The sequence below is a fragment of the Chinchilla lanigera genome, unplaced genomic scaffold (genome assembly GCF_000276665.1).
Source record: "Chinchilla lanigera isolate Chin_1 unplaced genomic scaffold, ChiLan1.0 scaffold00004, whole genome shotgun sequence".
Classification (NCBI taxonomy): Eukaryota; Metazoa; Chordata; class Mammalia; order Rodentia; family Chinchillidae; genus Chinchilla; species Chinchilla lanigera.
The window spans coordinates 41,245,152-41,257,135 of record NW_004955405.1 but is presented as its reverse complement, the minus strand read 5'-3'; the positions used below and the strand labels follow the sequence as shown (position 1 = coordinate 41,257,135).

Sequence of the window (11,984 nt, the reverse complement as noted above, 5' to 3'; positions counted from 1 at the left end):
CCCCGCCCCCCGCCCCCGTGCCGCAGTCCCCGCTGTCGCGTCCCCTACCTGAGCTGGCGCGGCTCGCAGTCCACGCCGGGCAGCAGCAGCCGGGCCGCCTGGCGGACGTCGTCGCTGTCCAGAGAGAAGCTGCGGCGGTGGCCGGCGTGCGCCACGGCGACCCGGATCCACTCCATCAGCGGCGGCAGCACGAGGAAGGGCCTGGGGGGACACAGGGGTGAGGAGGGCGCCCACGGGGACCCCGGGACCCCGCCCCCACCCGGCCCCCCACCCCTGTCCCTGCCTGGGGACCCCGCAGGCCGGCGACAGCCTCCCCAGGCAGCCCGATCCCGTGGGGGACCCGGGAGCAGACTCCACGCCATCGGGGGGACTCGGTTTTCTCATCCGTGCACCGGGGACACCAGAGTGACTGTCCCTCCTGGCGGCCGTGCAGACGGGAGACAATGCGTCACTTGGAGCACAGGGGCGCAGAGAGATGCCGGCTCCCGCTCTGCACCCAATCCCCAGTGTCCTGGGCGTCCCGCCCACCCGGCCCGGGGCACCCAGGCCAAGCCCACAGCTGCCTGTCCAAGCCCAGTGACAGCAGCAAGCCTGGCTGGGGGACCCTGGTCACCCCCAGGTGTGGAGCCTGGGTTCCCCGTGGGGTCCTGGCTCTGGAGCTTGCTGCAGGCAGTGAGAGCGGCCGCCTGAGCCCAGCCTTAAGGTGCAGCACCTCCCATTCCTTCCAGCCAGCAGAAAGCTGCCCTGGTCAGGATTAAGGGTCAGGGGCAGGGGAGGGGCCCTGTGGACCCTCATCCCATCCCGGGATCCCGATCCCAGGCAGGAGAGCAATGGTAGTTTTACAGACCACCCAGGTGAGTTTAAGGCGCCTCAGAATCAGCTGGGGTCTTGTTAGCGTGCAGAGCCTGCCCCTCGCCCAGTTCCTGGCAGGGCTGTGTGCCCAGGACTTCTCTTCCGAAGTCAAGGGCAGGGGACAGGCTGGGGACCTTAAAATGCAGTTCCGGGCCACTTCAGGAATGCAGACTGCATGGAGTCCAAGACCACAACTTTAATCAACAGATCCTACCTGTGACTCTGACTTAGGGGGACCAAGGACCACACTTCGAGAAACGCACAGAGCTAAGCCTCAGGGTGTGTGGGGGATCAGAAGTCCAAATGCACTCTTGGCCGCTCTCTTCTACCTGTAAGCAGTGGTGCAGCCTTTATATGCATCTCTGTCAAGGTGATTCTACATCCGAACCATGTGCCACGGGCCCACCTTGGAGCTAGGTGTGTGTACTCATTTCACAGAAAGGGGGACCCACACGTAGAGGGCAAGGAGCATAGGCAGGAGACAGGGCAAGGAGAGGTGGTGATCGACCCAGGTGTGGGACCACACAGGCTGTGTGCTGCAGCCTGAAGACATGGATGTTCTCTGGTCCAGTTTCCCAACATGCACCTGGTACCCCAGGGAGCCATCTGGACAGGCTCAGTTGGGCTGTGTGGTGCAGGCCTCCAGCCCTTTAACAACCCCAAGCCACACTTCAGACCCAACGGCTCCCTGAGTGCTTCTCCCAATCCCTCTGCCCTGCCTGCCTCATTTCCCCCAGCCCCATGGCGCCCATCAGTAAACAAACCCCAGGAGGGCAGGGACCTGAGGGGCTGGGCTTGCTGCTCCTGCCCCTGCCCTGGGACAGCGACTGGCAGGGGTAGGCACTCAGTAGGTGCTTGTTCACCAAACAGACTAAGACGCCAGTTTCTTCCTGAGTGAAGCTAATGCGATCAGGCTTCTGGGCTGGGGTGACCGCCCTTGTCCCTGGGCCACCGCCTAAACTGAGTCAGGCACTCAATAAACACACGCTGGCTGGAAACTGAACTGGACACTCTCTCAGGCGAGGCAGGGCTTGTGTTCGTCACTGTGTCGCTGTCACCCTTAGAAACTAGCCCCGAGTGGCCGGGATTCTACATCCGAACATTCTACATTCTACATTCCCTGGCTGTCCTCAGAGGCTCCTTCTCTTTCCAGTGCCCGGCAGGCTGTGTCACCATCAAACTGCTGCCCTTGATGGCCCAGGCCCAGGGGCAGCAGCGATGCCTGATAAATATCAAAGAACTGGCAAAGACCCCGTAGGACCTAAGGACTCGGCAACTGGGACCGCTGCTCCCCCAGAACCCAGGAGCACAGCCTCCCCGGATTTTCTCTGTATCTCTTCCTTCCTTTCAGGCCTTCTTGCCATCACTCTGACCTCAATAGTTCATAAGCTCCTGAATTCTTTGCTAGCCACTCATTAAAAAATCTTCTCATCTTGCCTGCTCAGAGCGGGGAAATAGCGTTATTTGTGATGTTTTCTTTGGAGGAGTTGGAGATGGAAAGAATTCTAGGCTTTGAGTCAAAAAGAGGGTGTAGAATGCTCAGAAAAAATATAGATCACCTTTCCCTTATATATATTTTAAAAGAACATCGTTTCCCTGGTGCCCACTGCATTGTGAAGTTGTTCCCATTGATTACAACCCGGAAGCAGCCGCAGCTCAGTTTATAGCCCGGTTTGCAAAGGCCCTGATCTCACAGCGAGTTCTGGCTCTGCAGGACGTGGCGGGGGCGGGGGTCTCAGACCTCGAATTCTGGGAATCCTGAGGCAAGCTGGGTCTGCTAACCCCAAAAAGTGGTTGGGATGAGCATCAGGATGGTTGCTGGGGGGAGAGGATCTAGGTGGGCTTTGGTGGGGTCCACCCAGCAAATCTGCAGCACCCAGATTCAAGTGAGAGATGCAGGAGTGTGTGGGATCCCGAGAGGACTGGTGGATGAACAAGCAACATTAATAGCTGACATTTCATCAGTTAGGCACTGCGGACCTGCCAGCACTTGCTGTTGGTCTCCGGGTCTGGCCTGTGAGTGTTTGGGCCTCGGCATCTTCTTCTGCAAAGTGGGTTTGGATCAGGCGATCTATTTCAGGAGTTCCAAGCCATTACTGTAAATGGACAGCTATGAGATACGTCAGACTTTCCAGCCATACTCAGAGCTCAAGTACTGAGCTCTGCCATAGAAAAGGCAGCTACTGTCCACACCTAAATGAACAAGTGGGGCTGTGTGCCAATAAAGTTTTATTGACAAGTCAGCCGGTTGGTTATAGTTGGTCAACATTCACTTGTTTGGTTCCTACTGAATCTAATGTTCTTTGATTCTACTGGACCAGCCAGTTGCCTGGGGGCTTGGAAAGGGTGTGAGGCATGGTCTGGGGAAGGCAGAGATAAAAATTTTGGGAGATTAGAAGATAGGGTCCTTTCACAAAAGAGGTTAGGGTGCCCCTCCACGTCCATGATAAAAATCCCCAAAGCAACAGTGTGTGGTCTGTGGGAAAGGGTTCTGCTGTTGTGATGGGATTAGGACTCGGAGAGGGCGCTGTTCTGCCCTTCCACACTTTCCCTCCCTCTGGAGGACACAGCCCACAGCGCCATCTTAGAGCAGAGGGCAGCCCTCCCTGGACGCCCGCCCTGAGGGGCCCTGGCCCTGACTTCCAGCCTCAGGACCCTTGTTTATAAGGCACTCAGTCTAAGGTGTTTTATTATAGCAGCAAAAATGGACAGGCACACAGTGTGGCACTGAACAACGTATTTCAGTGGCCGTGCCTGTTTTCTGACTGGAGAAATGGGGAGAATACCAAAGCTTCCTTCAGAGGATGTGACTGACTGAACAAAGGCCTCCAAACACATCACAGCCTGGTCCCTGGGGCCGCTTCTGAGCTGGCAGACCCTCCTTTGCACACGTGACTGATGTAAGAATCTTGCAGAGATGACCGCATATTATCCAGGGCCCCAATCCCAGCGCAGGGATCCCACTGGAGGGAGCGGGGAGGCCCAGGAGGACAGAGGACATGCAGCCATGGAAGCCGGAAGGGCATGAGGAAGGTGGCAGGGGCCAAGGACTGGGAGGCCTCCAGAGCTGGCCAGGCAGGAGCCGGGTCCTCGCTGTGCCTACGGAAGGAACCAGCCTGCAAGGCTCGGACGGCCCACAGCCCGGGAGCCTGAGTTTAGATTTCCGGCGTCCAGAACTATAAAGCTGTTGTTGATTTACAGGTGTGTGGCGACGTTCGCCAGCAGCCGCAGGGAAGAGTGGTGGCACTGTAAGGGCGGGTCGGGCTGTGGCCCTCGCCGGTGCCTGAAATGGAGTGCTCAGTGGGGCGGCTGCCATTCCTGTCCTCACCCATCTTGTCCCGAGGTCCCTGGCCGTCTCTCTGCCTGCCGGGGGAGGGCCCGGTCCTGCCCTCTTCCAGGTGGGGGCAAAGCTGCGCGGCCCTGCAGCCTGTCCTTCGCCACCCGCACAGCCCCCGCCCTCGTCCGCGCCTCTCAGCCCTCAGGCTGGCGAGCAGTGCCACGGCTGATGGCGGTTCAGGGAGCTCATCGTTCCGGGGACTCGGGGCGGGAAGGAAAGCCGCTGAACTGATGGCAGACAATCTCCAGCGTTGGTTTCTATAGCAATACTCATGGTGCCCGCTGCATCTGTGGGCATCAGCGCTGGCAGACGGCAGGGTAAGAGGCGAGCCCCTGGTTGCCATGGCGACAGCCCTGCTGTGTGAGGCGTGTCCTCCCCGTGGGGGGGCGTGGCTCCTGCTGGAGAGGAAGGAGCCAGTCTGGACCAGGGCCTCTTCAAGATGAAAGCCCAGAACTCTCCAGGGAGTGTGTTGAAATGCAGATCCCAATTCCAGGACTCAGGAGCAGGGCCTTCGTAATGAGATGCAGGGGAGAGTCCAGGACGGGGCCTCGGCTGGGTGTCCCGGGGGAGGACTCTGGGAAGGAGACCTGCGCCGTGCATGTCGGACACACCCCGCCTCAGTGTCCCCAGCTCGCTCCCGTACCCCTCATTCGGGAGCGGCCGGTGTCCTCCGTGTCAGACTCATTCACACCGACGCCCTTTATCTCCCTGGCACCTCCTGCTCCCGCCTCTGTCGTTAGCCCCTCCACTGCTGCTGGGAAGCAGGGGCCACCACAGAGACCAGGCTGTGACAGAGGAGGCACGTGCGTCCCGGGCGCACCACCGGGTCCCCGTCCTCATGGCACCCGCACACCCTGCTCACGACGCCGCCGCTCCGGGGCACTGTGTCCACCCATCGCGCTCCGTCTCTCTCCGCTCAGGAAAGTCCCATTTGCCTGTGACGATGCCGGCCAAACGCCACCTGCTCTGGGCAGTGTCCCCAGGGCGCCCCCAGTCCTGTTAGTCACGCGGCCCTCTGCCTCGAAGTCCTGCACGCGGCTGTGTGCACAACGCGGTCCACACCCCGCGGTTATAGGCCCGTCTTTACCACCACCCCGACCACACCTTGGAGGGTCAGAAACAGCAGCGCCTGGGCGTGAACCAGTCACGTCTGTGCCCTCTGACCCACACACGGGCACACTGCGGGTGAAGGCCGGCCCGTTACTTCCCACCACGCTCGCGAGGGGCGACTGGGCCCGGCCACGCTTCCTCCTGTGCGTCCTGAGCCAACGCTCCCCTCGCGGACGGACGGCTGTTTGGTGAAGGAGCTGGTGAGGGTAGGACCGAACCCTGGGCTGGCTCAGCCTGGACCCGGGCTCAGCGGGTTTCCCACGGTCCCGGGGGATAACCACAGGGTCGGGGCAGAGATGAAGTGAAATGGCAAAGGCCGCAAACAGCGCTCACGTCCGGTTGCTCACGTTCAGCTTCAGATCATTAAGAATTCACGAGGAGCAAGTTTGGCTTAAAAACTAGGTTCAAAGCCGGCCCAGGACACCACTGAGGGGACCCCAGAGACGTCAGACTCTGGGAAAGACGGTGAGTCTGACGTGGTGGGGCGGCTGGGCTGTTCCTCTGGAGCGCCGGGCCGCCTGCCCCCAAGCCACCACTGCCACAGAGCTGTGGGGTGGGCAGCGGCCGGTGGGAAGCTTTGAACATTCCACATAGTCATGCCCCTCCTGGGACAGGGAACTCACATGGGTGTAGGGTTGTTCACGCACTTTTGTGTTCGTGGCAGGGAAGGCAGACAGGCTACTGCCTCAAGAATCCCCTGAACTAACTTTCCTGAACTTCTCCCCATGCTGAACTCCTCTGCATGCCTCAAAGCCCTGGGAGGAGCAGGCCCTGCCCACCTCAGACTTCCCTTCCTGATGCTTTCCTCTGTTATGCTGCTCTGGCCTCTTTGGTCCTCTTGAATGCCAGGATTCTGCCCCAGAGCCTTTGCACCCACTACCTTCTCTACCTGGCCAGGTCTGGCCTCAGACATCTGTCTGGCTTGCAGCCTCGCTTCCTTTAGCTTTCTGCTCAAATGCTAACTCCTTCAAGAAGCCGTCCCTGACCAGCCCACCTAAAGCAGCCCCTCATCTGTGCCTGGTCCTTTATGATCTGCCCCCTGCGGTGGAACGTGAGCTTGTCGAGGGCAGGCTCTGCTGGGCCGGGACAGATGCTCTGTGCTATCCGAACAGTCAGATGGGTGAGTGAGCACAGCTCGGCAGCAGTTCTGCTCTTGGTGACCCTGCAGGGCCCCCATCCTCGACCAGCTCAAGGAGGAGCACGGAAAGCCCTCACAGGCCCTGCAGGTCGCTGGTGAGGGAGAGACGGGGTCCACCACTGGGCGCAGCGAGGGCAGCCCCGAGAGGGGAGGGAGACGCTTCACCAAAAGAATGCAGGCAGAGGAGGTCACCGTGGGAGGGGGAGATGTGGGGGATGCTGTGCAAACGGGCACAGAAGGGGACAGACAGGCTGTGGGCTGCCAGGGACCAGGACCTGGTGAGCGCTTGGGAGAGCACTGTTGCTCCCCTGGGGACTGACGGTCTCCTCGGGGAAGGAACTTAAAGCCTGGTCCTGGTGTCCAGTCCAGCAGGGTTAGCGGTGCCCCCAGCAGACTTTCCAGGGCAGCCCAGCTGTAAGAAGCATCCCTGTCCTCGATGCCCCTGTGTACCCAGCTGACCATGAGTTCTGTCCAGGGGCACACAGTGGCCAGGAGAAGGGCAGGCACGAGAGCGCCAGACTGTCCAGGCAAGAGCCTGTGAGAGGTGCTCAGAACGTGCTCTCGGGACCGAGAGGGACAGGACTCTGGGAAGACAGCAGGTGGACGCTGAGGCAGCGTCGCCCCCACCACGGCCGCCTGCTTTGCCTACGCCCTGCTTCCCAGGGCCCGGGGGCTCTGGGGGTGGTTTCTGTGGAAGGGACTCATGGGAGCCCAAGGGCTCATGCCAGCCAGGCAGCATGAACTTGGCACCTTGCTACCTTCCTGCGCAGGCCTGGCCTGGCCGGCGAGTCCTGCCCGGGTCCCTCGTGCGCCTGGGAGAATGCGGCTGGCTTCTCACACATGGGGAGAACACATTGCACATCACCAAGGTAAAATCGAATTGGGGAAATCCAAACACGGGATGATCCGCCCGGACCCACGGAGCCTTCCTGCCGCAGACCCGGCCAAGCGCCCGCGCACGATCTCTGCCCAGAGCAAGGTCGAGCTGCTTTCTCACAGTGGTTACAGCCAGGACAGAGTGGGGTGGGTGCCTCCCAGAGCCCCTGAGGAGGCTCCACACGCCACTGCCTGTGAGACACTGGGTGAATCTCAGGGCCTTCTTGGAATCGGTCCCCGTCCCCTGGCTTCACAGAGACCCAGGGACCAGGACGCCCATTCAGTCATCTCAGAAGGCTCAGGGCCACGTGGGCCGGGCGACTTGGCAGAGGGTCAGCACCCACCATCTCACCCCTCCGAGCCGACCACTCCACATCCTGGGCGTCTCTGTGGATGCTGCAGTGGCACCACTGTGGGTAGTTTAGAAAGAACAGCAATTCACAAATTGGAAGCAACTCAAACAACCAGCAACCTGGGAACCGTTAGGCAAACTGTGGTGCGTGAAAGGATGGAGTATCGTGCAGTCATTAAAAATGAGGAGCGCGAGTGCCCTGCAGCAGGGCCGGAGATGCTCGTGGCGTATTATTAAGTGAAATAAAACAGAGATATAAAATTATCTACACACAGCACAGTGAATTTAAGAGCCTTCCCTATCTGTATTAAAAAGGGCAAGAAAATGCACTAAACGTCAATTTTAAGTACCTCCGGGTGAGCAGAATTGTGGCTAATTTTAATTTTCCTTCCTCCATTTTCTTTTCTGTGTTTTCCAAAATTAGAAAAGGAGCACATACGTATTTACAGGAAGGAAAGGCCACAGCAACATGAGACCCGAGTGTGTAACACTCGTGTTCTACCTGCAAAGACGTTCAGAGTAAAACGGAAGGAGGGAGGAGGGTGCTGAGCCCATCAAACCCAGGTGAACTGCAGGGGCGCGGCAGCGGGACCCGGAGCAGGGCAGCGCAGCAACCGCATCTCCTGCGAGGGGCCAGGCTCTGCCGGCTGCGCTGCCTCACCACCAGCGCTGTGCTGGCCGCACCAGGCCCGCTTCCAAGGGGAGGAGTGGGGCCCGGCGGGGTCCTGAGCCAGTGTAGATCCTCACGCAGGGTCTTTTTTATTTTCCCTGAGTGCTCATTCACCCTGGGCATCAAAGCAGAGGGCCGGCGAGGAGCTGCGGGCTCCAGGCAACGGGACAGCCCAGGCCTGGGACCCTGGGCGGGGAGGGGCCCAGGCGCATCCCTCTGGGGGATGGTGCTCCGTCCTGGGGATCCCGCGGGACCTGTCAGGGCTCCCATACTGCTTCCTGCCCCAGGCCTCGGCTGCTCTCTCCCAGAATGATCTGTCCCCACCCTCTGGGTGCCAGCCCATGAGACCAGCTGGGGACAGCGGGAGGTGACAGCGTGCACTCCCCGCCTGGGGGAGCTCAGAGTCACCAGTGGGGGCAGATGGGGAGCAGGCCCAGGACCAGCGCCGGGCTCCAGCCCCAGCCCAGCCTCTTGGTGACTTGGCTCTGTGACTGGGCAGCCCTGGGCCTGGTCCTCACCCTGCACATGTGGGGGGGCAGCAGAGAGCAGTGAGGAGGCCTGTGGGGATTCGGAGGGGCCCCTGGAGGACGCCCGCGTGGGGCTCCACAGCTGTCCCAGGTATCCCCAGAGCTCCGCCCCCAGCCCAGCCTCCAGCCCTGGTCTGGTGATGCTGCAGGCCCCGGTTCTCTGGAAGACTTCCAACCCCAAGGGCCCAGCACCTGCGAGCAGCGGCCCTTTACCAAACCCCGTGGGAGCATTTCAACATCTGGCCAAATAGTCTCCTACATGCAAACTGCCTGCTCAGCTGACCCTGGCCCCTGCTTCTCCCCACAGTGTCCCCCGTGGAACTGCTGATCTTACCCATATTGCAGTGTCCGACTCACACACTGCCCTCCCTGCCCACCCTGCCTACCCAGCCCCTGAGCTGTTCCTTCCCTGATGAGCTGCTCCTTCCCCGTGCCTCTCCTCTATGCCCTCCAAAAAGGGATGGCACCAGCCTATGGGGTCGTCGAAAGAGAGGTGATTAGTCTTGCAAAGTACCTAGGTGCAAAGCACCGTAGGAAGTGAATCCAACAAACATTACTATTACCACATGCACACCGACTTCCTGCACAAGTGAACGCAGAAATAACTGACTGAATGTTTAATAATAAAAATATTTAAAATAGAACAAAACCTGAAAAGCTCAAGTACCACTGAGGTAAAGATTTACCTATTGGTGTCAGGAATTGAACTCAGGGCCTCACACTTGCCAGGCAGGCGCTGTGCCACTGAGCTACATCCCTGGCAAAGTAAAGATTTTAAAGGTAGGTTTTGCAGGTGTGCACCCCAGGAGGCTGAGGCAAGAGGATTGGAAGTTGGATAAAGTTTAGGGGTAAGTTCTGGGGTTCTGCCACACAACACAGAGACTCCAGTTAATAATAATGCCTTATATACTTCAAAATTGCCAAAGGAGAACCTTTTAAAGGTTCTTACCACCAAAAATGGCAACTCTTTGAGATCACAGCTATGCTAAGCAGCCTGGAACAGCACCTCATATTGTGCCCCTAGGATGCGTACGGTTACCATCTGTCAATTAAAACAGGGCACCAGAGGCAGAGTCCTAGCCTGTTTACCCAGCAGCGCTTGAGGAGAGAGGAGTTGCTCAGAGGTTGTAGCTGCTGCCCAATCTGAAGCACTGCTTTGATCACCCTGTGTGGAGGCCCCAGGCAAGGAAAAAGCTAGAAAGAAAAAGGGGAACGGGACACACACCTAAGCAAGAAAGCTCCTTGGAGGGTCCTACTGTCCGGGCAGACAGCAGCCTTGCTGTCCCCAGGCCGTGGCCCGGGGTTGGAGAGGAGCCCTGGACACAGCTTCCGGTCTCTGCATCCCAGCTCTGCCCCGCCTGGCCATGGAACCCTCTCTGGGCCTGAAGTTCACGTCAGGGGGACAGGGACAGGGGAGACAACCAGGACAAGGCCTCAAACAGACTCCAGAGACACCCAGAGCGAGTGTGCGGCCAGGACACGCCGCGACGCCGCTGAGATGGCGGCCCTGTGAGAAACCCAGGCGGGGTGACCAAGGGGATGGCGGTGCAGGTCTGTGGGGAGCTGCTCCTGGCTTCTGTGGGGTCCCCTTGCTCCTAGGTCCCTCCCTTCCTGGGGACAGCTCGGGTGGCCCCAGAAGTTTCTACAGTGGAGGAAACATCCTGTCCTCAAGCTGCCCCACAGGTGAGCTCTGGAGCATGGGACACGAGCAGGGGTCTGGGGCCGAAGGAAGCTTCAGGTGGTTCCGGGTGATGGCCCTGGCCAGGAAGCTCTAGTCCCAGCCTCCAGGCTGAAAGTAAGGTTTGCTCCCTGGTCAGTACAATGTGGGAAGATGGCCTTGCACGGGAGCAGACGGAGGCCACCGGGTTAGCGGGAGTCAGAAAAGTGAGCTCGCGCATGGGGTTGGGAAACCTGTGTGTGGGGACAGTGCTGTTCTTAGGCGTGCGCCCCGCCTGGGCCCTGGGCTGGGGTGACGCCGACAAGCCCATACCCTGTGGGCCGGACATGTGTGCCGGCCCGGGAGAGGCCTGACGAGGCCTGGCCTCCTTTGCTGTCCCTGACGTGGAAGAGGACCAGGCCACCTTGTCAGGCAGATGATGATCATTAAATCGGACGCTCAGAGCTGCCCCACAGTAGCTCCCAAGCCTGAGCATCCTGTCCCTCTCAGCTGCGGACTGCAGAGGCCGGAGACGGGCACAGGTCTGGCAGGGTGCCGTCCGGCTCCTGGGCTAGGAGACGCTCTGCTCCCCAGCAGGCAAAGTTGCTTTGGTTTTGTCTGCTTGTTGTTTTGTTTTTTGAGTCAAGGTCTCACTGTGTAGTCCCGGCTGGCTTTGAGGTCATGGTAATCCTCCTGCCTCAGCCTCCTGAGTGCTGGGATTACAGAGTACACCACCACACCCAGCTGAAAGTTGCTTTGGAAGCTGAGTTCCTGCTTGATGCACTCAACAGTGGAGCTGGCTGCGAACCAAGCTGAGACAAATGCACAACCCCCACCACCGCTGGCGATCCCCAGACTACTCTGGGCCCAGCCTCGGGCCCTGCGGCAGAAGCCACTGCTTAAGGAGGGCCTGGCGGGCACCATTAGATACACTTCTCACTGGTGAGAAGAATAAAGGGGGCATTTTCATTAACAGCCCGATGGGCACTGAGTCTTGAGGGCTTTAAGTTTATTCACACATACAAAGAGTGAAATAAAATAGAGATGCTAGGAAATGGAGGTAGAGCTTTTGCAACGGGGAAGGAGAGCGAACGCTAGAGGGAAAGGGATGGAAAGAGAATTAAGGTGTGTTCAGCACATGCACCGACTCGCCACGGGGACTGGGACCACTGTGTACTGCAAACGTGGACTGATAAAAGCAAAAATTAGAGTAAAAAATGTATATTAACACGTTAAGGCCCCAGAAGTGGGCTCTATGATTATCTCCCATTTTAAAGACAATGAAAAGCAGGCTCAGAGTGGGTAAGTAACTTGGTCGTGGTCACACAGCTAATGTGTGTTAGAGCCAGATTTTAACCCAGGTGTTCTGGCTCCAGGATAAAAAGTATCCAAACACATGTACTGAAATACCACAATGTGTCCCACAGTAGATAAATCATACTCATCAGTTAAATCCCGGGGCATA

At 58.9% G+C, this 11,984-nt stretch overlaps 1 protein-coding gene across 3 annotated transcripts in view; it reads right to left on the bottom strand.

The window, feature by feature from the left end:
- Btbd11 (BTB (POZ) domain containing 11) overlaps positions 1-11,984 on the bottom strand; it is a 176,668-nt gene that overhangs the window by 42,668 nt on the left and 122,016 nt on the right. For 2 of the 3 annotated variants that reach the window (XM_005374638.2, XM_005374637.2), the window contains exon 4: positions 49-201. In XM_005374638.2, the coding sequence (XP_005374695.1) occupies positions 49-201 (153 nt within the window). Of the gene's footprint in view, positions 1-48; positions 202-283; positions 2,322-11,984 lie in introns of those variants that run through there. The other variant, XM_005374639.2, reaches the window with a different exon arrangement.